General features: G+C 47.4%; 2 protein-coding genes across 4 annotated transcripts in view; one reads left to right on the top strand and one right to left on the bottom strand.

The window, feature by feature from the left end:
- Positions 1 to 20,461, top strand: part of RAVER2 (ribonucleoprotein, PTB binding 2) — a 53,748-nt gene extending 33,287 nt beyond the window's left edge. The window contains exon 9 of the mRNA XM_045291745.1: positions 18,183 to 20,461. Within this exon, the coding sequence (XP_045147680.1) occupies positions 18,183 to 18,332 (150 nt within the window). The 3' untranslated portion in view covers positions 18,333 to 20,461. The remainder of the gene's footprint in view (positions 1 to 18,182) is intronic.
- Positions 20,458 to 22,102, bottom strand: part of JAK1 (Janus kinase 1) — an 85,086-nt gene continuing 83,441 nt past the window's right edge. For 2 of the 3 annotated variants that reach the window (XM_045292167.1, XM_045292168.1), the window contains exon 25: positions 20,458 to 21,906. In XM_045292167.1, the coding sequence (XP_045148102.1) occupies positions 21,802 to 21,906 (105 nt within the window). In that variant the 3' untranslated portion in view covers positions 20,458 to 21,801. The remainder of the gene's footprint in view (positions 21,907 to 22,102) is intronic. The other variant, XM_013003832.2, reaches the window with a different exon arrangement.

Genomic DNA, 22,102 nt, shown 5'->3' with positions numbered 1-22,102 from the left:
AAAGCTGATGGTGCCAGGCTATCAAAAGATATAGCATCTGGGGTCTTAAAGGCTTGAAGGTAAACAAGCGGCCATCTAGCTCAAAAGCAACAAAGCCCACATGGAAGAAGCACACCAGTCTGTGATCACGAGGTGTTGAAGGGATCAGGTATCAAAATAAAAAATCACATCATAGTGAATGAGGCGGGGAGTGTGGAGTGGAGACCCAAAGCCCATTTGTAGGCCACTGGACATCCACTTACAGAAGGGTCTTGGGGAGGAGACGAGCCAGTCAGGGTGCAATGTAGCAACAATGAAACATACAATTTTCCTGTAGTTCCTAAATGCTTCCTCCTCCCCCACTATCATGATCCCAATTCCACCTTACAAATCTGGCTAGACCAGAGGATGTATACTGGTACAGATAGGAACTGGAAACACAGGGAATCCAGGACAGATGATCCCTTCAAGACCAGTGGTGAGAGTGGTGATACCGGGAGGGTGGGGTTCATTAGGGAGTAGGGAGCAGGGAGGGAGGGGAAAAAATGAGGAGCTGTTGCCAGGGGCTTAGGCGAAGAGTAAATGTTTTGAGAATGATGAGGGCAAAGAATTTACAAATGTGGTTTACACAATTGATGTATGTATGGATTGTGATAAGAGTTGTATGAGCCCCTAATAAAACGATTTAAAAAAATAAATAAAAACAACCACCAGGAAATGCCACCGTTCTTCAGATGTCGAAGGAGAAGCATAATTATAGACAGTACTTCGTTTGCTTGCAGACCAATCAGTCAATAACACAAGTAGCATTATAGTAAAAAAACATACTGTATCATTAATGTCAGTTCTCCTTTGCCTCTTTGCTCTTGGGCTTATTGTTGGCTCTCGAGCTGTGGGTAACTATCACGTGAGTACAACGGCGTGGATCGGTAAGCAGGAGCGACTCCGGTTGAAGTACTCCGTTGCTTTCTGGTCTCTCAGAGCATCGTCTTTTCCCAGCTCTGTCCTGCCTGGTGGAGCAGTGCCTCCTCTTTGCTGTCCTCGAAGCCACTCTTTGTCTCCCTCACCAAGGTGAATTCTCAAAACAGTTCATGCCCGAGTACACGCTCACGATAGGATACCAGAAACACCAGTCAAAGAGATGTCATAGCTATACAGCTGCCCTGGTGGTATAGTGGTTACCTGTTGGGCTGCTACTGCAAGGTCAGTTGTTCAAAACCACCAGCCAGTCCCTGGGAGGAAGAGAGGGCATTCTACTCCCGGTCAGTCATGGGGGCAGTTCTGCCTGTCCTGTAGGGCCGCTGTGAGTCAGCCTCGACCGATGGCAGTGAGTTTGGTTGTGGTTTATAGGGTTTCTATGAGTGGACTTGATTCGATGGACGTGAACTTGATTTTTTGGTTTTGGATATTAGCAAAATATATGGTAAAGTCTCTTATCACGTACTTGTCGGCAAGATGGAGAAATAGGCTGTACCTACTATTATTTAAAGGATAAGCCTGAGTTAATACAATCTAGAGGGCATTCTCTTACAAAGGTTCAGAAGCCTCTAACTTTGGTCATTTATTATTTAACATTGTAATAATAACTTTGTTAAAGATATTTTTAATGTTTATTGATGATGCACTGTGAATTGGGAGGAGGAAAGCTGATTGTTTGCAGCTAACAAGAGCCCATGAAATTATCAGAGATGTGTGAAAACATTTACAAATTAAACTTCAATTTACAAAGTTTACAAAACATTTACAAATTAGATTTAAATTACCTATAGTTCTGAAAATTGGAAGCAGCCTACATTTCCAGGAATTCATAAGACTTGAGTAAATAAATTTTATTATATTTAAGCCACCAAATGCAATGCAAGCATTAAAATTCCTTAACATGCAAACAAATGGTAAAAGTTTCATAACCTGTTGTTCATTTAAAAATATTTTGATAGCATGCCGTCTTTTATAATTCTAATTATATTCTTTGTAAAGAACAAAATTTGCTTTCATAAACAGTAGATATATAACAATTCATACTTCAATTATATCAAGCATATTTGTACATATGTTGCCATCATTATTTTCTAGACATTTACTTTCTACTAAGCTCTTGGCATCAGCTCCTTTTTTTCCCTCCCTCCTACCCTTATGACCCCTCCATAAATTGTAAATTATTACTATTTTCACATCTTGCACCCACCACTCTCTCTTCCCCCATGGCTTCTGTGGTTCGTCCCCCTGGATGAGGTGTGTGTGGTTGTGTCGATCAACCAGATCGGTTCCTCCTTCCTCCCCTCCTTTCCCAACCTTCGCCCTGCCCTTCTGGTATCGCCATTCCCAGTCCTGTTCCTGGATTCCGAGCTCTTACCTGTGCACTTGCTCCGGTCTAGTCCAAAGTGAGAGGCAGGACTGGGGTCATGATAGTGGGGGTGTGGAAGCCTCAGGAACCAGAGGAATATTGTGTGTTTCATCGGTGCTTTACTGCGCCCCGCTTGACTCATCCCTTCCCTGTGACCCCTCTGTGGGGGGATGTCCCCTTGTCTACAGACAGGCTTCGGATCTCTGCTCTGACCCCCTCATTCTCGACAATATGTTTTTTGTTTGTTTTAAACGGTAGGTATTTTAAAATCTAGGTGAAGACGTGATTTAAGGGAAACTGCAATTAAAAAAATATATCATTAGAAGGTAAAAATGTATTTACCTTCTCATTCCTTTTGGAACTGGTCTCAGTCATGGGGCATGCGTGCGTGCGTGCTGGGCACTCGTGGGATCTCCAGCAGAGACTGGCCCGCACACACAGGCAGTCACTGACCCAGTTGTCTGCCATTGCCATGCTGCCTCCTGCCCACTGCTTCCCCCAGACGCTGCGAAGAAGGGCATTCTCCAGACAGCCAACACCCGATTGGGCATCCCTGCCTCTTTGTCGTGTTTCCTACGGCCCTTTGTTCCGGAGTCCTTACCACGCTCCCGTTGAGAGGTAGAGTTCTCCCCTGCCAGGTGCGAGGCACAGGTGCTGTTCCTGGCCAGAGCCCCTCGCAGAGAGACAACACCTGTCTGTCTGAGGGGCTGGTGTGTTGCAGGGATGCTGAGCACGTTCAGTGGACGTGCAGGCTGAGACCCGGGGGGGAGCATGGTCTGTGTGGCAATCTATCTTGGAAGTCAGCCAGTAGAACCTAGCATGGGGTCACCGTGAGCCACGGACCAACACGATGGCAGTCAACAGCAGAATAACACAAGACAGAGCCAGGAAAAGGTGGTCCTATTTAGAGAGGGGCAGAAGTCTAAGGAAAAAGATGGATGTGTTTTACAATATGACCATTCCACGTTTCTATCGACCCCGTGAGATTTAAATCAGTCTCCGCAATGCAGGTGGAGAGGTGAATACAGAATCGCAGATGGCTCCTCTGATTCCGAAGCCCATGTTTGTTGCTTTCTCTTCTTCCTTCTTCCACGGAGATGTCCTTCAGGCGCGGACCCGAGGGCCCGACAGGACTGTCCGTAGAGCTGCCGTGCATAAGGGTTAGGAGAGATGTGTCGGTTCAGGAACAGGCGAGTGTAATGATCTCATTACCAGTGGAAGGATCCCATTTAAAATCGTGATTGGCAGAGTGCTGAGGAAGTTGTGTACATTGGACGAGCTCGTCGACAGGTAGTGATTGTTGGTGCCGCACTAAATCGGAAAGGAAAAGGACGGTGTGAACGCCCAGCAGAGGGACCAGACGCAGGCCGAGGAGGAGCCAGCCCTTAAGGAGGAACACACACGGCACTGTGGTAGCTTGTGGTCCGGGGGCTTTCCGCATGAAAGCACGCCTACTCTCTGCGGAAAGCTGCGCTCACCATGACCGGGCATCAGAGGAGAGGCCAAGGCCGTAGCCTAACTCAGAATAGGTACAGACAAGTTCTTATTTAGCATCAGTTAGTCAAATGTCTGTCTTAGTATGTAGTACATATTTCCCTTTCTAGGGCTACAAACACTTCCAAATACACTAAACACTTGAAGTATAATAATCTTTTTCATAATGACATTACAGTAATAAAAATATCCCAAAACAGTAACCACATATGGTACAGTGCTGGAGAATTTGTCTCTGTGCATGTGCGCACGGGGGTGTGTATGTGTGTGTATATAAATCAACAACAGGAACACACACACACTCACGTCCATTGATTTGACTCAAGCTCATCATGACCCTAGAGTGCAGAGTAAAACTGCCCCTGCAGGTTTCTGAGCCTGTGAACTTTAACAGGAGTAGAGCGGCTGGTGGTTTTGAACTGCTGGCCTTGCATTTAGTAGCCCAATGATAACCACTAGAGGCCCTACAGCGCAAAGGAGCCTGTCCTAAGGACACTTAGAGACCTTGTTACATGGATACTCCTTGTAGATGGAAACAACTCAATGTTATCTCAAGACAATCGACAGCAGCCTCCTGGTCCCTAGTCATTAAGCACCCCCTTCTCCCCGCCCGCATTGAGAACCCCTGTGAGGGGAGCAATACAGAGAATGGCCAGCTCCTTATCAGAAACCTGGAAGGCTCGTGATGAGAGACAGCCTTAGGTTCTGGAGAGCACAGAAACTCCTGGGCAAAATAAGGTGTTTTCAGATAAATGAAAACGGACTTCCACTGCAAGAAATGCTGCAGCAGTTTGCAACCTGTGGGTGGCGACCCTTTGGGGGCCGAATGGGCCTTTTACAGGGGTCGCCCGATTCATGACAGTAGCAACATTACAGTGATGAAGTAGCAACGACAATAATGTTATGGTTGGGGGTCACCACAACACGAGGGAGGTTGAGAACCACTGCTAAAGGCTTGTCTGCAGGTTGAAGGAAAGTAAATCAGAGAGAAACATGGATGGATCTACAGGGGGAAGTGAACACCCGAACTGGCAATTGTGTAATTTCTTTAAGAGCAAAAATAAAACCATGCATTAGGGATTTGATGATGTGTGTACATGTAATGGAGCCTGGTGGCATAGTCAGTTACACATTGGGCTGCAAACTGCAAGTTCAAAACCACCACCCACTCCATGGGAGAAAAATGAGGCTTCTACTCCCACAATAGCCATAGGAGGGTAGGGGGGAGGAAGGGGGAACCGATTGCAATGATTGAAGCGTATACACACACACACACACACACACACACACACACACACACACACACAGCCCTGGGGGACGAACAACAGAAACCGTGGGGAAGGGAGACAGCAGTCAATGTTAGATATGAAAATAAGAACTTATAATTTTTCAAAGGGTCACCAGGGTGGGAGAGGGAGAGGTAGGGAAAAAAGAGGCGCTGATACCAAGGGCTCAATGGGAAGTAAATGTTTAGAAAATAAGGATGGCAACATATGTACAAAAATGCTTGATACACTTGATCTATGGAATGTTATAAGCGCTGTAAAAGCCTCCAATAAAATGATGTTTTAAAAAAGTTACACTCTCGGAAACGCACAGGGGTAGTTTTGCCCTGCTTTGGGGTCACTGCATCAAAATCAGCTCGGTTGCCGTGAGCGTCATGTGTTGGTTTGGTAGATGCGCCGACGTGGCGGCGGCAGTGATTTTGCTGCTGTGCCTCGTGTGGGTGCCCGCCGAGTGAGAGCGGTGCTGCAGGAGGAGAGGGGCCAGTGGTTACGTGGCGGCATCGACAACAAGCTCCCCAAGTAGCTTGTGAGAAGGGGTGGAATGCCCATTTCCGTGCCTAGAGACGTGATTACAAATCACACAGAAAGGATAGCTCGATCGCCAATAGTTTAATTAAGAGAGATTCTAAGAAATACTTGATCTGACCAAACAAGTCAGGAAAGGAAACAAAGAGAAAGGTTAGGTTGACGCGGACACAGAGCAAGGAGCAAGCCCACACCGGATCATCACCCAGTCTCTGCATCAAAGTGCACGACTTGCTCCTGTTAAACAAATGTCACAAAAGGCCAGATAGTAGACTCTCACTGTTTCTACTCAGTTTATGGGAGATTTCGCAATGCAAGCGACTAGAAAAAAAAAGTGGTGTGTGTGTGTGTGTGTGTAGGAGTGAAAAATAGCCCTGTTTACAGATTACGTGATTGTTTGGAATTTTAAAAAATCCTTAAGAATCTGTAACACAATTGGCGATAACATCCAACGTAAAACACTATAGGAAATTTTACCGGTGATTCGCATGAGCTCACCAGGAAAGCCGACGGCCGTGACCGAGAGCCCGGGAGGACGGCCCTCTGATTGCAGGGAGATGCACGGACTCCCAGGTTTGCTGGGTTCATGGGTTTGCTGGGTTCATGTCGCTCTCACTGTTGGTAATTAGCTAGACTTGCCCTTGACACGCAGTTACTTTCTTTATGATGGCAACTCTTACGTCGTTTAAGTGTGATTGAGAAAATTCCAATTGGAAATCAAGTGGATTTCGAATCGGTAATGTGACCTCTGTCCGTGAGTAATAGTATCAGGTACAGACAGCTCTAAAATCCTGTTGGTGTGGCTGTTCACCTGGGGCCGAAATGTCACATGCTGAGGCCGAAACAGTGCTCCTGTCCTGGAGGCGAACACCTCGGGTGTCAAATGGCTGAAGGAAGCCACCGTAGGGGAAGCCGTTGAGCCAATTTAGTAAACACATTTAACATCCAGTTGTAACGGATCAAAACAAGACATTTTCCCCTTTTTATTAAAGTATGTCAACAAGGTGAAATCCAGTTTAGGCAACCTTTTAGTTTCACTTGGGCTCCCCACCCCCATTGTTAATTGGGTGAAGCCTTAAATGGCCTTTGCAGTCCCTTCAGTGCAACCCCACCCAGCCAGGCTGCCTCCCAGGTTTCCTGTCTCCGTCCCAACATCTCTCCCGACCCTCTGAACCTTGACCTGGGGCAAGTGCCGCCCCTTTGATCTCAAGGTTGGTGGTTCTTGGTGCAGCTGGACCTGGTCTGGTGTCCGTAATGTTCAGTATTTTGGGTTTGTATCGTTTTGTTGCTGCTTGTGTGTACAATTAGGGCCTATCCCAGAGGTGCTAGGTCATGGCGGTCACCCTCTTGAAGCCGTGTGATATGTTTTTGTTTGTTTGTTTTCAGGATATGAAACCCAGGATTGATGACCCTCTAGCCATAGCAAGTAGAGTAAGGGGCTGCGGTATAGTGGTGGGGGCGGGGTGTAGGGGGCCGAGGTCAAGGAGTATGGAAACTGATTGTGGTAGGGTAGCAAATGTACAACTCTGCTGGACGTGATCGAATTATGGAATGATATGTGTATGAATTCCCAATCAATAATAAAGTAATATTAAAAATGTTGGTTAATCTAAGGTGTGCGCACCTCACTGGTGTAATTGTTCCCTTTGTTAAAACCAAATCCCTCACTGCCGTGGTGTCAGTTCCAATTCATAGAGACTGGATGGCAGAGGAGCCCTGTGAGCTTCCGAGACTAATTCTCTATGGGAATAGGAAACCTCGTCTCCCCCTCCACCCCCTGCCACGCGGCTGGTGGTTTCGAACTGCTGACCTTGTGTGTAACCACTGTACCATCAGGGCGCCTAGATATGCCTATTTGGCTGAAAATCGTCAGGAGGGTGAGTTCTTTCCCAGACCTAAGAGCCGTAGTTTCGGGGCTCCCCCAGCCTCACCCAGACCGGTAAACCTGGTCTCCTTCAGGATTTTGAGTTTTGTTCACATTTTCCTCGCACTCCCTCTAGACCTTCCGGTGTAACTTACAGGGCCATCTTCCGAGCTTGCTTGACCGACGTCAGAGTTGGTTCATCTATCTAATGTGAATGTAAATGTTGTGCCTTTGGTTTTTAATTTGACATTTCGTCTTACCTCCAGACGGACTGCCGCTTGCGTGCTGCACGTAGTGTTATCTGGTGTAGGGCGCTTTCCTACCAGGAAGCTGAGCGCCTGTTTCTTAACCAACCACCGCGGGTGTGCTGAGATGAGGTGGTGGAGAGTGGACACGAGCCTAATGGTGCCCCCCGGTGGCAGACAGTGCAAATTGCCGTCGTGTGATGAATGTAGACTGGAATTTTGTGTGACCAATGATAGATAGATCGATGATAGATCAGTCTTGTGACAAGCCCTATGTAAAGTAATTCATAAAACCTAAACCTGTTTTTAAATTCTAATTGTGGGATGACAAGTTATATTTATATTTACTCTAGACAATAACCTAGGAAACACATTTAAGAAAATTTATTTTGGCTCAAAAGTAGAATTCAGGAAATTGGCTTTGAAACTATATCTAAAAGTGCCACCATAAGTTTAAAATCTTCAAGCTTTACCTAAAGTGCTCTTTTTAAAATTTTAGTAAAGTCTATAAAAAGAGTATTACATAGTATACAAATAAATCTGAAGATACATTTTTCAAAGTTTTATTGGAATATAATTCACATATCATACATTTCAGTGGTTCAATCATTAATAACAATTGTACAATCATCACCACAATCAATCATAGAACATTTTCTTCTTATCCTCAGTTATTAGCTCCCCAATTCCCCCCAATCTCTCCTGCCATACCCCCAAGAAACCATTAATCTATTTACTGTCTATATAGACTTACCATTCTTGGATTCCATATACAGAAAAATATACAAGAAATTCAATACTAACAAAGTTAAACAGAGAAAAACTTCAATAGAAAAGAAAGGAAATATTTTAAAACTAGGACAAATTTTAAATGGTCAAAAGGGAGATCAAATGATAAGGTGTTGAATTTTAACCTAACTGCATCAGCCATAATTGACTTCTGGCAATAACGATTATTCACATCCCTGGATGAGGGCCCGAGAGGATTCATCGAAAGCTTAATCCATGTGGGGAAACTGCAAGTGAGTTTTAGGCTTCCACGGTCATCCATAGCCTTCTGCAGACTCATGCACACAAAGTAAGCTGTGATACCATTTTGCCTTCGCATTTTATTATTTACAGCCTTTGGATAGCACAGGCTAGTGTTTTTCTTCCATGTGGACTTAGTTGATGTCTTACTCAGATGGCTGCTTGCTTGGAAACAAGACTGTAAGAGCCCAGCAACTATTCTTTCTGATAGGCAGGCACCATCAAGTTTCCTTGCCACCCTTTGTAGAGCACCCATATCTTCAGTGATCTCTTCATGAAGACAGCTTTGAGTTGCTTTTTGATGTTACTATTAATTTTTCAAAGGTTTTAAATTTAATAACTATTTCGACATGTTTGATGAATATACTTAGATGTGTACAATTTGTACAACTTGGTTCAGCCACTGAGAACTAGTGAGGTTAAAGTCCAGTTTCACTGGTGTTTGTTTGTTTTTCTCTATATGATGCTATAATACTTTTGAGGAATATTCATTAAATCCAAACTTGGGGTGCCCATTGCTCATGTGAAGAAAGTTAATGAACACATCTATGCACTTAGACGAAGAAGAGACATTATATTTTGAATTACAATGTCACAATATGGAGCATGTTAGTGTAATTTTTGTTTTCAGAATTGGAAAATATTTTTTAAGAAAAATCTTAGAAATGAGCTATATTTAATACTCAAGAAAACTCCCTGTCTTCGGGTCACTCCTGACGCAGAAGAACCTTGCTGGATAGAGTAGAACTGTCCCTATGTGTTCCCAAGACTGCAAATCTTGTCTCCTTTTTCTCCCATATTTAAACAAGACACTAAATACTTATATAATATTTCTATTTATAACTAAATCATGTCTCGTGGGTATGAAGTCTTTTAAAAGCTGAACTTTATACTATAAGAAAGAAATGTTCTTAATGACGTGATTCCAGTTTCCAAAAAGTTAGCTCCTCTATCTCACCTGCCTCTTCTACAGGGACACGTTTTAGAAGGCCAGTGGGGGCGGAGCCCAGGGGGAGAGTGGGCACTGGGAAAAAAGGCAGACTTTCCTGAAAATCAGTTTGATTTTACATTTCAAGGATTATGTGCTTTTCAGAAGAGCATTAGCGACAAAAGAAAGCCCTTGTGTTGGGTCTGGCAGCAGATGCGCCTCGTAGGATTCGCTGGGGTGTTAGTTTCCCATGTCAGCAAGGACTCCTGCAGCCTCACGGGAGGCTAGCTGCTTAGGGTTCCCGGTTTAAATGGGTGGTCGCCTTTCGAGCCTGACACTTAGCCAAGGAGTGTGTCACATGAATATATAAATTCATTTCTGGGTGAGGGATGGCTAGTGCCAAGGCTGAGAGGTTGGGGGGGGGGGGCAGAAACACATTTGTCACCTTAAAGTGACAGCAGGGAGGCCTGTAAAGCAGAAAAGGAGTAAGTGCAGTTGAGCGGACAGGAGAGGCAGAGCCGGGAGACCGTTTGCTCCAGGCATGGTACGGCCTGTGAAACAGCCCCTGGAAGATGGGGGTAAGGGAATAACGCCCTCTGGCTGCTGCCTGGCATGGGGCACGGAGAGCGGCAGGGCAGACGCAGGTTCCGAAGGAAGGTGCTCTCTACAATCCAAGTAAAGGGCGCTGGATGGGGTCTGGGGAGGCGGGGATAGGACCGCTGTGAGGACAGACTGAAAAGGCGACGGACAGGTTTCTGGCCGAGGAAAACGGAACAGTGATGAGGTGGGATCTGGATGGTGCCCGCCTTAGGGAGCAAAAGTGGGACCCTGTTTGGCACACAGTGGGTTCGAGATGCCTTCTTACTGGACATTGGACGAGTGCCTGCTTCGCGATGAGGGGAGAGGCACACTTTGGGGAACCATCAGCGGAAAGCAGAGCCGGGAATTCCGTGAAGGTGGGCGGGCTCTCCGAGGGCTCGGACTGCTTAGCCCGAGGGTAGCTGACAGTGACGACAGCAGTCCCCACGGAGCTTGTCTCCAAGAACATTTACAAAGCAGACGAGTGTGAAAACACTTGGGCTGGCGTCAGCCCTCTGCTAGGATTAGCTGGGTGATTTTAACCTCGGCTCCCCGAGTTCCTGTTGAGACATCCCTTCTCTCCACTCTGGGGCTGCTGCCAGACCAAGGGTGTAGTGGATATGCCAGACAGCACGGGCTAGCACGAGTGTGATCCTCAGACGTCTCCAAATGCACCACGACTCCCTTTCTGTGATCTGATTGCCAGCGGAGTCTTAGACATGCAACGTCCGCATAATACAGCTTCCCAGGGCCCGCCTCCTTCAGTATTTCCAAAGTAGCAGTACCCACTGAGGTCATTTTCCAGATCTTCAAAGCAGACGGCTTTGTTCTTTCTCAGTTCTATTCCCTGCACAATCTTAAAGCACGCATCTTCGTGTGTTTGCCCGCGTACATAAGTGTACTAGCAGGGCCGTGCTCAGTGACCTTGGGATAAGGTTTTGTTAGATCTCTCTGGAGCTAGATTTATACCTCCGTCCTTGGCTCCGCGCCAGAAAGAATTCACGCCAAAGCCTGGTTGGTGATCGAAGTGAGTTTTATGAAAGTTAGAAGTTGTTTCAGGTTTACACGGCACCCAAGGGGCTCTTCCTGGACATGCGGCCTAGCTGGAAGCGGCTCTTCGTCCTGCAACGCATGCCAAAGCTCTCTGCGCCTGAGTTCTCTCTCTTCTGTCTAGGTTCTTCTCCAGTCTCGGTTCTTGTTTCCCCTCCCCTCCGGGCTTTTGCCTTTTCAAGGATTCCACAGGGAGGCGTGGTGGAAGACCCCTGGTCGACCCCATTGGCTGAATTGAATTTACCTGGCTAGGTGATCCAATTCAAGTTCACACCCACCCCTGCCTACCGGTGGGAACCCTGAACATGAGCGGTGCGCACTCCTTTGTTTCCCTAGCTTGACCCTCTGGGCACGCGTTAATGGACATCCCCCAGTCCTATGCTGGCCTACCTAACAGTTTCCTAGCGCTCAGCCTCCCCACTCCACTACCCTCTTACATGACAGCAGCCCCGTCCTGCCTAATCCCGAGGTTCCCCTGCGCCAGCCTCTGCAGTCCCTCGCAGCCCCCTCTTTGGCTGTCGCCTGCCGTAGCCCAGGATTGCCCTTTCTAGGAAGATGCGCCCCTTGTCTTCTTCCCTGCCCGAGTCTGACCTGGCCTTCAAACCTTCACCCAGGGGCAATCTCACCCATGAAACTCAGACGTTTGGGGGTTTTCTGTGCTCCCCCCCACTTTCCTTTTTCTGAATAAGCTGGAGCCCCCATGGTGGTCTTCCTCGTCACCTGCCTTGTCCTGTAGAACGTGCCGTGCCTTTCTTACTTGCCCTCTGAGGCTATCAACTCTTGGAGAGCACGGTTTGCCTTTCCCTCCTCTGTGCCCCCAGAGCCCCCTGCCCAGGGCTGGAAAGCTGCAGGCCGCACTGATGCGCATGAACCAGACCAAACCCAGACTCCCTGCACCGGCTTCCAGCCCACAAGGCGGGGCAGCGCTGCTGCTGTGGGTTTCGGACATTGTAAATCTTCACAGGAGTTGAAGGCCTCCGCTTTCTTTTCTTGTTCTGCTTTTATTTGTAATATAAAGCCCCAGAGAAACTCACCCCAGGCCTCTCTGTCCCAGGAGGACCTGACCCTGGGCTGTTTCAGCTGATCACCACAAGTCCTTTTTTAAAACTGGCCAAGACTGGGGAAGACAGGGTTCCTTTCTTCCTCATAGCTCTGTCTCTGACACTTTATATTTTTTATTTTGTTTACAAAATGCCATTTCTAGCCCCACTTCTTCCCTGGCCGAACAGGAGTTGTCCACCCTCAGGCAGGGTCTTGGGGTGGGGTGGGGGGAACTGGTCTGAGAACGTGCTGGAAGCTGGGGAGGGGAGCGGGTTTTGAGTCTTGAGCTGGTAGAAGGAGACAGGCTAGTCCTGAACACCCTGGGGCTGCGGGCAGGCCGTCCCCAGAGGGGCTGCAGGCAGGGTTTTCCCCAAAATGAATAGAGGTGAGTGGGATTCTTAAACATTTTAAACCATAAAAAAGAGAGAAGCATCCAGAAAATCTAAATCATAACCCAGTGAGGAGAGAGAGACACGCACAGAGGCACAGCTAGCACTGGAAGTGGAAAGCCTCATCTTTCTCCTGGGGAGTCGCTGGTGGTTTCAAACAGCCGACCTTACAGTCACCAGGGGGCCCGAGCGTCAGCAGGAAAGAGAAACACTGGCCTGTGACATACTATTTCTCTCTGATGTGGGTTTACTCACTTCAAAAAAAAAATCATTTCTTCTCTTTACTTCTCCCAAAAGCATTGCACCGGGTTGAAAACATCTTATTCGCTGCCGGCACTTCCCATTTATCCCCCACCCCCACCCCCGGTCCAGGCACTGACAGTGGCTCCCTTTGCTCAGAGGGCATCAGAATTCCCTCCCCCCATGATCAAACAGCTGCTTCCTGTGCTGCTCAGTGATGTCATCGTCTCTCAGTGGCTTCTGACTGTCGATAGTGTCGCACCACTGGGAAGTCCTTTGAATGAAAGGTGCTAATAAGTGTCACACCTGGCTGCTGAGGGGTCTGGGAGGAGAAATGCAGGTGGCATCGCTGGTTGACTCTCAGATCTGACTGCCCGGACTACTCCAGAGCAGGAAGACCCCGAGACGGGAAGCGAGGGCAAGTGAGAGCAGATGCTAGAGGTCACTGTGTGTGTCTCTTAATCTTTGAAACAAATCTCACTCGTGGAATGCAATACTGGGGCTATATTGAAGTCAGTAAGAACGATGTTCTTTCTCACAGTTAGGGGCTGGCAGTTTGAGTGCTTTGGGGCCAGCGCACAGTAATTATGAGCAGCAGACCAGCCGAGACTAATGGAAGAATAAAGAGGGCTGATGATGGGAGACGTGGACGTGGGACCAGCAGGCTCCAGCCAAAGTCGGGCGGTGGGTGGGGGTGCAGCAGGGAGCCCTTCTCTAGATACTGGCTCTCGTGGGAAATGGGAACCAAGGTTTTCTGTTGGAATGCTTCAGAAAAAGGAGAATGGTAGTCCTAGGCCACCCCCAAAGCAAGAGATTGGAAACAATGTCCAACGACCACCAATCCCATGACCTTGGGATAGCAGTTACCTGCTGCTTTTCACACTGGGGCCTTTGGGGCTTACGTCCAATGGAGGATGTCTGTCCCTGAAATCTACTTCAGGCGAGTGTGAGGTAAGTCGCAGTTCACTTAGTGGGGTTCCACATAGAATCCTGACGTGGCCTATGAAGGGCGTTATGCACTTACACGGATGCAGTCCAAAGTCAGAGCACACAGCCTGGGTCCCCAAGGGCTAGATAGAAACTAGGTCAAAAGTGTCCAGTTAGGAACACTACCTGAGGTTCTCTAGAAGCATTGTTGAATGTGGGGTTTTTTTGTTGTTTTTTCCCCCGAGATGGGAGGTCGGTTGCACCACCTACTTCACCCACTAATGGCATTGCAACAATCTTCTCCAAGACATGCAGGCTCCCTCCCCACAGCTTGCCTTGAATTTTCAGGTTTGCTCATCATTCCTGCAGTCTGTTCATTTGGGGCATCCTTAGCACAATGTTGCGTGGCAGCAACCGAGTGGTCTCCCTCTCCACTCCTCTTGAGGAGCAGACGCCAGCGGAGGTGGGGTCTCCTCTGGGAAAGTGATTTAAGATGTGAATGTGATTCTCGAGCCTTCCTTGCCTTCTTTTGGCAGCTACTGGTCTGATAGGCATGGCTCATTCTTGTCAGTGTTACTGAAAGGGTTGCCCTGTCATCACATCAGCCCACATCAATTGAGAAAATAGTGTGTACTGGAGAGTTTAATCTGTACGAGCCAACAGTTCATGTATTGCTGTCTGAAACCAGCCTATACTTGTATAATTTCCTTTTGTCAACAGTGTTTTCCATTCTCTGTCATTGGCTAAATTAATGACACTGTTCATAGAATTACCTTATGCCCCAGGGGGATGATTTATAATGTTCACTATCATAAAATGATAATGCTGTCACTAAAGTGAGCCCTCTGGTTCATGTATAAACAGCATAGCTATATGAAGGGACGTGGGGTACACTCTTAATTCTAGCCTCAATCTAAGAACAATTAATTCTTATGACATGGCCCTACCCAATACTCGCCCTCATGAAGAGCTCACTAAAGATATGGGTGTTGTACCAAAGTGTGGTAAAGAAACCAGATGGTGCCCAGCTAGGAGAAAGAATAGCATCTGGGGTCTTAAAGGGTTGTCTTCAAACAAAGAGCCATAAAAGTGAGGCATCAACTAAATCCACATGGAAGAAGCACACAATCTGTGTGATTCAAGGATTGTCATAATAAAATCCAAATCTGAAGGAGGGAATGGTATCTGAGTTTAAACTATGAACACCCAGTTTACAGATGGCTATGGACAGTGGAAAGCCCCAGATCCATGAACAGGCTTCCCACATGTTCTTGCCCTGATCCCCTCTGAACATAGTCCAGGATGTGACTAGCCTTGTTGCTATCAGACAGAGAACATAAAGTCGATTATGACTGACACGTAACTAGGTTTAAATGTTAACGCCCTATCATTGGATCTGCCTTTTGACCTATTTTAAAGCAGTTTACGTTTTTAATATTTTCTGTTCGGTTGAGGTTTTCGTTTTGTTTCCTGCTTGTGTTTTGTATGATTTTCTATATAAACCCAGGATAGGTAAACCTATAGAGACAGTAGTTGGATTAAAAATTACCTAAGAGCTCACACATAGGAACAACTGTGAGGATGGTGCAGGACCAGACAATTCTCAGGGTACCGACTCCCCTACAGTCAAAAAGGGTCCTTAGGAGTGGTTTTGCTTGAGTGTAATATAGTCAGAATGAGCAGGGCACCAGGGGCTCTTTGTCCCTATGTCAGGACCAAGGGAGTGAATGTATTTCCCAATGGGTGTCTATAATTGTAGGGATTGCAAATCTTTCAAAAGGCATATATGTATTATAGTGAGCATGTAACAGAGTGAGTGGGTAATACATAAGCGGGTAATAGAATGAGTCAGTGGTCAAACCGTATGCCCCGCTGAGCCCTCCCCAAGGGAACAATCTATGATTTGTTTCAGAAGGAGACGTAGAAGGGAGTTACTCGTTAGGGTGGGACAGCAGTTGAACCGTTTGCTCCTAACGACAGATAACCTTCAGGCATACAGTGAATGGCCAGATGCAGGTATGAAACCTCTTCTATGGCAGCATCTTTACGGATGGTTATCATGGGGGCTCTTTTGGGCTGGAGAATGTGTATTGGACGACACTTCCGTCTCACAATAATGGAGATTTTTCTCTAAGTGGGGCCAGTTTTCCAGGCCTGTGGTTGTGAGTGTAACAATAAGGCCATAGACACGCTTCCAAGTTTCCCAGACATTGTTTTGTTCTGTTGTGCAGAAGGTTGCTATGGGCTGGAACCGATTCGATGACACTTAGCAACGGGCATGGAAGGGGGAGTTGTGGGGACAGGAGGAGCTAACGAAGTATGAGAAGAAAATGCTCTGAAATTGGGGTGATGATTGCACAACTGTTAATATCCCTGAACAACTAAATCGTATGTGAAGTATAGACCACTAAAACGATATGTAAAAAAATAGTTTTAAGATGATGGTGTATCAATCCCTTGTACCTATCAACCCAACTTCAGTTACCAACACATGGCTAGTCTTGTTTCATCTACACTCCTCCCAGCTCAGTTATACCAGAACCGACCTCAGCTCTATCTTATTACTAGGAAGAGTGTCCCAGTGAGATTGTTTGCTCATCAGCATTACATTTCGTGACATAATCCTTTACATGTGAGGTGAAGGGTGTTACTTTAGCCCTAATAGTCGGCCACACCAAACTAAAGTACCAACAGATGGGCTCTCCAAGAGTGCTGATCAAATGAGAGAAAATGTAGAACAGAATTTCCAACTCTGAGAATCCAGACTTTCTGGAATCATGGAAGATGGGTGAGCCCAGGAACTATTGCCCTGAGATAAACCTTAAGGCAAGCAAATGCCCTGAAATCCTCTTCAAAATGAAACTGGTTGAGCTTAGTCCACATGCCTTCTTTGAGCACTGCGTTCCTGAGGTGTATCTACAGGGTACCACATTGACAGCAGCAACTGGAAAGGCAAGATAGGGACGCATGTCAGCGAGCTTCTGTTAACAAAATGTCTTGGAAAAGGATGGTGAGAATAGGTGTACAACTTGGGAGAATGTAAATGGTGTATCTGAATTATGTATGAAGAAACTTGAGTGGGTTGTACAGGATGCTGTGTATATTCTCAAAGACAAAACCAAAAAACCTTGAAGACTTGTTCCCCAACCAAACCAATAAAGGGAGACAAGAAAAATTTAGATCCGCTTAAAAACAACTATTGCCAAAGCTACCAGCCGCTCCGTAGGTAATACAATTGAGTCCCCAAAAACCACTGGGGCACCGCCACCTCGACCTGAGGGTGGCCATGAGTTGACAGTGGTTTTTTGAGTTGGGGGTTACATACACACATGACCAAACCATGAAGTAGATTTGCCCTGCTTGGGGTTTCTGCCTCCCTCTTCTTCACATGGAAGACTGAAGAGTGAGTGTTTAATCTACAAGCAGGTAAGTGACAGTCATCCCCTGCCCCACTGAAGGTTCAGCTTGGGACACGAGCCAGTTCAAAATCAAACTGTTGTGGAGCTGTCATGTGAGAAGATTCTTCTATGTTCCTGGAAGTTATCTATCAATCTGTTTATCAATTGTATTAAATTACTTAATTATCTAGAGCTGGCCCTAGGGTTCGCAAAAGGTAAAAGTGATGATGGGCTAGGCTGCCCCACCTAACTTACCCTGCTGGGCACTGTGACCAGTTGTTGAGGACGTTTGTCCCTCCTGTTCACAATCCTTTTGGGATCAGAACCGCTGGACCTGGGGCCCGGGAGCCCCCCGTGGCTATCCTGCAGAGCAGACCCGGAGTCCTCGTGGCTCGTCGAGCACACCATCGTGGATATTTTGCCTGGCATCCTGTTGGTTTCTCACCTGCTTTATTCCTTTATGATGAGGGCAGACCTGACACCCTGTTGCTGCACCGTCCCGGTTTTTAGCCGGTGCCCAGCGGTGTCAGCACGTGGCTAGGAGAGGTTTTGCTTGGGGGGTCGGGGGGAGGAACGCACCTCGCTGGCGCCCTCCGTCCCCAAAATGTGTGTCGCGGGGCCCCCCCCCGGAGCCGGTCTATGTTCCGCAAATGCTCCACGGTGTGTGTGTGGGGGGCGGGGGGTGGAGGGCGGCAGCTAGAAGGCTTTTGTTCTGTTCAAAGACGTGCCTGGGGATTTTGGTAAGGTTCTCAGAGGTACCCTGTTTATTTGCCCCGGATCAGAAGTGCAGTTGCTTTTCCACTACACGTCCTGAGCTAATAAGCCGATTCCAACTGATTTCAATACGCTTGTGCTTGCTCGTAGGGCTCATCTTTGAGAAACGAGAAGCGAAGCCTGTCCTCTCTGCTCTCTGCCCCGGAGGGCGGTCCCGGGGAGCTGGCGGATCAGCCCTCGCCCGCCGCCGCCGGCGCCAGTTACGTGGAGACCTACCTGAAGAAGAAGCGCGTGTACTGAGGCGGCCCCGGCGGCCCTCTGCTCGTCATCGCTGCCTTAACGTCCTTCAGACTAGCCATATCCTTGACCGACGGGCTTGTGGCCCATAGGCGCTGTGTTGTGCAGCAGGCAGAATTGCTACATGAAAAACAGCTCAGCAATAAGAGAGCCATTGAGCGCCTTTTCCACTAGTTAGATGCACCCGAAGGTGATATTAACGTATAGTCCGTGGATGAAATTAACCATGGGTCAACAGTCCCTGCTTGAGGACTGGGAATAGTTCTGACATACATGAAAATGCTTGAAGCAATAAACGGGAAACGGGCATGTTTCCCGAGCCTTAGAAGAATGAGTTTCCTACGAGCCAATGTGCATTTCAAGTTGCTCCCCCAGAAATAACCTAGTGTGTCGATTTGTAGAACTTCTAGAGCGGCACAGAGTGCAAGTACCACATGCAGGGACGGTGACGTCGGAGATGCCCTCCAGGCAGACGAATGACCGCCCACATGCCAGCCACGCAGCGCAGAACTGGACCCACGCGGAGCGTGATGTCGAAGGTACACACCACTCGACAGACACTCGAGAGCTGGCCCAGTACTCCGCGGGAGCCTGCACAGCTGCTAAACCAAAGGCCAGCGGCTGGAGGCCCCCAGTGGCCCCCAGGGAGCCAGATGAGGCAGTCTGTACGATGGCAGTGAGTTTGCTCCCGGTTATGTCCCATTTTTCCCTTCTTGTGATGAACACCGGTCACGCAAGAAAAGCACAGGGTCAGCACATCGTGCCGCGGGCGCCACCTCAGTTACGGATGTCCGTGCTGTCGGTGAGGGAAGAGCGATGTTTACATTTATAAATGATGGGGGGCTGAGGGGGGATATTTATGGCATGAAAATATGAAATTCAAATTTCCATGTCCATAAATGAGTTATTTGGGGAACACAGCCACTCTCTTTCATGTACTTATTACCTGTGGCTACATCTGTGCTAGTTGAATGGCAGAGTTGAGTTGCGACTGGCCACGTGACCTGCTAAGCCTAAAATATTTACTCTGTGGTCCTTTAGGGAAGAGCAGTGTGACCCTTCCCCTCCCAGCCGCCTCTCCAGTAGCACGGATTCTCAATTCCTGGACCCTCCACCCCACGTCAGACTTTGAAGTGGTGAGGATGGCAGGCTACTGTGCCTCACTGCACAGTGGAGACAAATCGTCTAATCCCTAGTGCAGAGCCCAGCTGATCAATACAGGCCCCACTTCCACAATCGAGTGAAGCAGTCACTACTGGCATTCCCAGAGGAGTCTTAACCACGGACGACGATGCTAGACCTCACTCTGTGCTCTTGCCCATTGTAGTGTCAGGCTGAAAAAACTACCAGCTATTCAACCAACTTATATTGGAAGGAACTCCCTATCCTTATTGCATATGGCTTTTGACATCACTCTCTTGTAAAGCCCTTTGTATTAAAATGCATGAGAAACGCTTTGCCACCCAGAAATGTCTACGTTTGTTATGAGACTATGATCGGGGGCACGGTGTGTGGCATCTCAAAGAGCCTGGTCTTCCTGAAATCAGAGCATTGGGAGGCTTATTGGGACCATGAGTTAAAGTGTCTGTCCTGTATGAGTCACGGGGTCTCGAATGGATGCGTACGTGGTATGCTTTGTCAGGAATTGTATCTGCTCTAAGTTGATAATACATACTAACTACTGTTGGAAAGTAACACGTAGAAGATGAAACTCAAACAGTTCCTAAGACGCATACTCCCTATAGCTATCTGTTCAGGGTCAGGCACTACTGGATCCTCCTGCAGGAGGGCTGCTGGACTCGTGTCCCCATGCTTTAGACCCGGTCAGTGCTGTCCCACCTCCACCGTACGGAAAACGGGGACAGAGGAAAGAGGATGTCTTAAATTGGAGATGTAAAATGCAAGCAGGAAGAGGCTAAAAGAACTGAGGTGGAGAAACATGGGGTTACAACTCGCCAGCCTATGCCCCCTTCGCAGTGGGCATGACACAAGGGCAATCCAAGGAAGGGGTGTCAGTAATAAGGACCCTCACCAACCCTCCAAGTCGAAAACTGTTAGGTTTTCTATGTAAGGGACTGCCTGAAATGCTCTGAAAAGTGGAACCTTGATATTAAAAAGCGTACGCATGTGAAGTCTTTAGTATATTTATTTGTATAAAGAGTAAACAAAGTGCATCTAGAGTGGCCACAGGATTGACATAAACAGAGACCTTGGTGGGGCAGGGTTATCAAAAAAGCTTACGTGGCGGCTGTCATTGAATCCAGTCGGACAACTCTTCCAGGCTGAAGGGGAGAAGTGGTCACACTGAGCAGACCTAGACAGCATTAACAGCAGGTTTTTACGGCTCTTGGTCATCAAGATCTGTATGGTTCACGTTGAATCAGAAACTAACCACTTACGATTTCCCTAGCTAACCACAAAAGTTGTTTTTTGGCTCCTGACCCTACAGTGCTTCCAGCAGGGCCTTTACTTTCAAGTTTTGTGTCCTAGGGTGATGGTCAAAATAGCAATCCAGTCTTATTAGATGGAAGGTATGTTTTGAAATACTCCAAGAACAGTGCAGCAGACAAGGTCTACGTTCTGGCGGGCTGCAGACAGCATCCAGCAGAGCTGTGAAAGCACACGCACTGGCATTTCTTCAGAGCCTGTACAAGAGCATCCGGGTTCCGGGATCAGTCCAGATAAAAGGGATCTGGGTTAGGAAAGCTCGGGCATAGGCTTAGATCTCAGAAATTCATGTCATGCAGCACAGTGTCTATTCCACAGCTGTCCCCTGGTGGGAAAGAACAGTTTTCTCAGAAATGGGTACCGTGAGTCACCCAGGCGGGCAGGAGCTAAGCCACTGGAGAAACACTTCAAAGTTTAAGTCCTACTGGTGGCAGGGATACACTCGTCTGGGTATAGAAACAGTAATATGCTAACTGGTGTCTAGTATTTCAAGAATGCTTCGTCTGTCACCGTACAGATGCTGAAACTGGATGACGCAGTGAGAGTACCAGCTAAGTCTATCAATCTCTGGCTTGAATGTGATGTACCAGAAAAACATTTCCGATCACCTGGCAGCTGGGGAAAGACAAGCATTCTGAGACACTGTTTTGGTCAGAGCCCTCTTTGGGAGGGAGCCACAACTCCCATTTGGTTAGGTGACTGGGCGACGGTGAACTGCCACATGCACCGGTCACGCGTTCCTTCTGAATGGAGGCGTGCTGAAGCGCTTGCTAGTATTTCAGCTGTCACTTTCCACGAAGTACTTGGGGCCAAATTTCGAGGGGCAGGCTTTTCGCACAGTAAGCACCACACTGCCCTTTTTCTAATGGACACACACTCATGTCTTTGTTGAGTTTGTAAACCAAACAAATGTCGTCGTCCCCCCCCCCCTTTTCTTTAAATGTCGTGTGTGTTTGGGGGGGTGGGGCGCGGAGAGTGGGGAGGACGGGACATGCGGACCTCAATAAACAAATGTGAATGCTATTCATGCTTCCTGTTTTAAAAGTGCTTCAAATCCTTCAATAAGGTTCTGAAAGGTTGTCCGACTGGATGGCTGGAATTCCCAGCATTTCCTCATCAGCTGATAAACCTGGAAAAGGGAAGAAAGAAAAATGATAACAGTACAAATGGTGGATTTGGGAGCTTTTAAAAAAATCATAGAACAGCAAGGTTAAGAAAATAATTTGTGGTAATGTGAGTAACTTCCTTGATAAGTAAACTGACTAAAGAGTAGGAATTACTTGAATGCTTTCAAATACAAAAAGTGCAACACAGTTATTGCCATT

This window comes from Echinops telfairi, unplaced genomic scaffold (genome assembly GCF_000313985.2).
Source record: "Echinops telfairi isolate 266 unplaced genomic scaffold, ASM31398v2 ScPeMD7_443;HRSCAF=831, whole genome shotgun sequence".
In the NCBI taxonomy this organism is placed as follows: Eukaryota; Metazoa; Chordata; class Mammalia; order Afrosoricida; family Tenrecidae; genus Echinops; species Echinops telfairi.
Note: the sequence above shows the minus strand (reverse complement) of the source record. Positions and strands in the feature narration are given on the sequence as shown.